The sequence below is a fragment of the Carlito syrichta genome, unplaced genomic scaffold (assembly GCF_000164805.1).
Source record: "Carlito syrichta isolate Samal-C Ts95f unplaced genomic scaffold, Tarsius_syrichta-2.0.1 Scaffold153894, whole genome shotgun sequence".
Classification (NCBI taxonomy): domain Eukaryota; kingdom Metazoa; phylum Chordata; class Mammalia; order Primates; family Tarsiidae; genus Carlito; species Carlito syrichta.
The window spans coordinates 216891-219612 of record NW_007097990.1 but is presented as its reverse complement, the minus strand read 5'-3'; the positions used below and the strand labels follow the sequence as shown (position 1 = coordinate 219612).

Here is a 2722-nt window from a genome sequence, read left to right as displayed (position 1 = left end):
AAAGGCGCGGGATTACAGGCTGAGCCACCGAGCCCGGCTCAGCCTCAGCCTTCTAAGTAGCTGGAACCATAGGCGCATGTCACCACACCCAGCTAATGTTTTGATTTACCGTAGAGATGAGGTCTTGCCATGTTGCCCAGGCTGGTCTCAAACCCGTGGACTCAGGTAATTCTCTCACCTTGGCTTCTCAAAGTGCTGGGATTACAGCTGCAAGCCACCACACCCAGCCAAGGAATGTAGATTTCCACCAAACACAATGTGGTCTGCGGGCAAATATCTGTGCACATGACCATATGTGTCTATACCCCTGCACAGATGGCCAGTGTTTGTCCTGTTATGAGCCCACCGGCATGTGTCTACCTGGTGTGTGTCTGTGTATGCGGGTGTGCACGGGTGTATGCAGGTGTGCATGAGTCTGCTTGTGCATCTGCATGTGTGGGACTGTACGGGTCTGCACAGTGTGTGGGTGCGTGTCTTTGTGGGTCTGCTCATGTGTCTCTGCTGGTGTGCAGGTCTGCACGAGTGTGTGGGCCTGGGCAGGTGAGCGGTTCTGTGTGGTATATGCATGTGCAGGTGTGCATGGGTCTGCTCATGCACCTGTGTGTGCAATGTGTGGGTGTGCATGGTGTGTGCATGTGTGAATCTGCGGGTGCACGCAGCCACTTGCCTGGCAGGTTGTTGATGTAGCCGCCGTCCATGAGGAGGTGCCCGTCCTTTGGGTCGCACAGCGGGGGCAGGTAGCCCGAGAGCGTCATGCTGGCACGCACATACCGCCACAGGGAGCCTGCCCGGTGGGACACACAGACACAGACACGCACAGACACGCTCAGACACGCTCGGAGGCCCGGCCAGCCCGGTGGGCTCGCTGACCTGGCACGTTGTTAACGTAGCACCCGTCCACCAGCAGGTGCCCGTCCTTGGGGTCGCACAGCGGGGGCAGGTAGGGGCAGTAGGAGGCGCTGGCCCGGACGTAACGCCACACGCAGCCTGTGGGGACGGCGTGAGGGGGTGAGGCGCCCGACGATGAGGACCCCAGCTCCCCACCCCCGAGGACGGACGTACCTGGGGCCTCTGGGGCATTAGTGGGTGACAGTTAGTGATCGGTGATCGGGCCAGGGTGGACGGTCACTCGTGTTAACAACGTCCCAGATGCTCAGCTGCCCTCCCGGAATCACCCCCCACCCGCCCCACGCAGCCTCGGTGGTTGTTTCAGGCCGGGCGGGACCACCCACCATCTTTGTGGACACGCATGGCTGAGGCAGTGATGTCTGTGGTCACGTTGAAATATGGCAGCCACAGGTCCTAAGGGGATAGGGACAAAGGTTGAGAAGGAGGGGCCACTCCAGTGGGGAGAGGTGGGCGGGCGGGTACGGGGGTGGGTACCTCAATCTGCTTGTCCTGGAAGACCCGGTGGATGCTGCGGTTAAAGGCTGAGCCCGTGAACATGGAGGTGACCGGGTACGTGAGATCCAGAACAGGCTCTAGCACCGAAGTCATGCTCTAGGGACAAGGGACCAGCTGGGATCAGCCGAGGGCACATGGGGTCACAAGACGAATCACCCATTGGGGTGAGCAAGGAGCACTGAGGGATGTAATATGGCCACTCATGGCCACCGACAAGATGGTCACTAAGGGTCAGGATTGCTCCAGGTAGGAGTCACGGGTTAGGGCACCCTGCCAGGAGGTTCCAGAAGGGCCACCCGAGGTCCCAAAGCCATATAAAAAGGTCTAGGCAGGCAGGCAGGGTTCACAGGTTAAGTCAGGAAGGGTCACCATATCCCCCGGTATCAGGTTATGGTGGAGTTGGGGATTTCATGCGGCTCCTGGGGTGCCACCTCTCCCTGCCACACACACCTTGGCCCACTCACGCGCCCGCTGCTTGGTACGGCTGGCACTGCGCTCCTCGGCGTACAGGGCCCCGATGAAGGAGCCAATGGATGTGCCGCCCACCAGGTCCACGGGGACCCCTGCCTCCTCTAATGCCTTCAGCACCCCGATATGTGAGCAGCCCCTGTGGGAAAAGGGGGGACCCAGTAATCTGCTAGGAGTCTGCTAGGCTCCAACCCCAGGTGTTATCTTTCTCCTACCTCCTCCTACCTCCTGCACCGCAGAGGAGCCTGGTTCCAGCAGCTGCCCAGAGGAACTCTCGGGGGAACAAGCTCCACCCCTTGGACACCCGGGCCCCGCCCCACGGGATTCCCCTTAGCGAGCAAGCCCCGCCCCACCAGAGCTGGCCACGCCTCTCACCTGGCCCCACCCCCGCCCAGGACCAGGGCGATAGTGTTTCCCGTGAGCACCCGCGCCAAGCGGGAGAAGTCGCTGTGCCGGTCCGCGCGCCGGGAGAAAACCTTCTCGTAGAGCTCGTGCTGGGTTGGGGGGAAGAGAATCGTGACCGTGAAGACGGGGGGGATGGGGGCGGGGCCTAGTGGATGCCCCGTGGCATCCTGACCTTCGTAGCTCATCCCCACTTTTCCAGTCCCCGCCCTATTTCCCCAAGCCACGACCCAGGAAAGTAGGGGCGGTCCTGCATCCAAGCCCTGCCCCGAAGCCCCGCCCTCACCAGCTTGGCGGGGCTGCGGCGGGAGAACAGGCGGCGCGGGCAGCGCAGGTGCAGGTGCCCCGAGCACCAGCTGCGCATGTTGAGCCACTCCACGGTGCGCGTGGGGCCCGGGCCCTCCTCGCGGTGCAGCAGGACGAGCTGCTTGAGGGCGCGCACGGCCGT

The 2722-nt window shown here is 62.3% G+C and overlaps 1 protein-coding gene across 1 annotated transcript in view; it reads right to left on the bottom strand.

Annotated features, from left to right (window-relative positions):
* Positions 1-2722, bottom strand: part of PNPLA6 (patatin like phospholipase domain containing 6) — a 25711-nt gene that overhangs the window by 4637 nt on the left and 18352 nt on the right. The window contains 6 exon segments of the mRNA XM_021709001.1: positions 668-784; positions 1233-1302; positions 1384-1500; positions 1855-2011; positions 2248-2366; positions 2561-2722. The exon segment at positions 2561-2722 is cut by the window's right edge and continues 27 nt beyond it. Of these exon segments, the coding sequence (XP_021564676.1) occupies positions 668-784; positions 1233-1302; positions 1384-1500; positions 1855-2011; positions 2248-2366; positions 2561-2722 (742 nt within the window).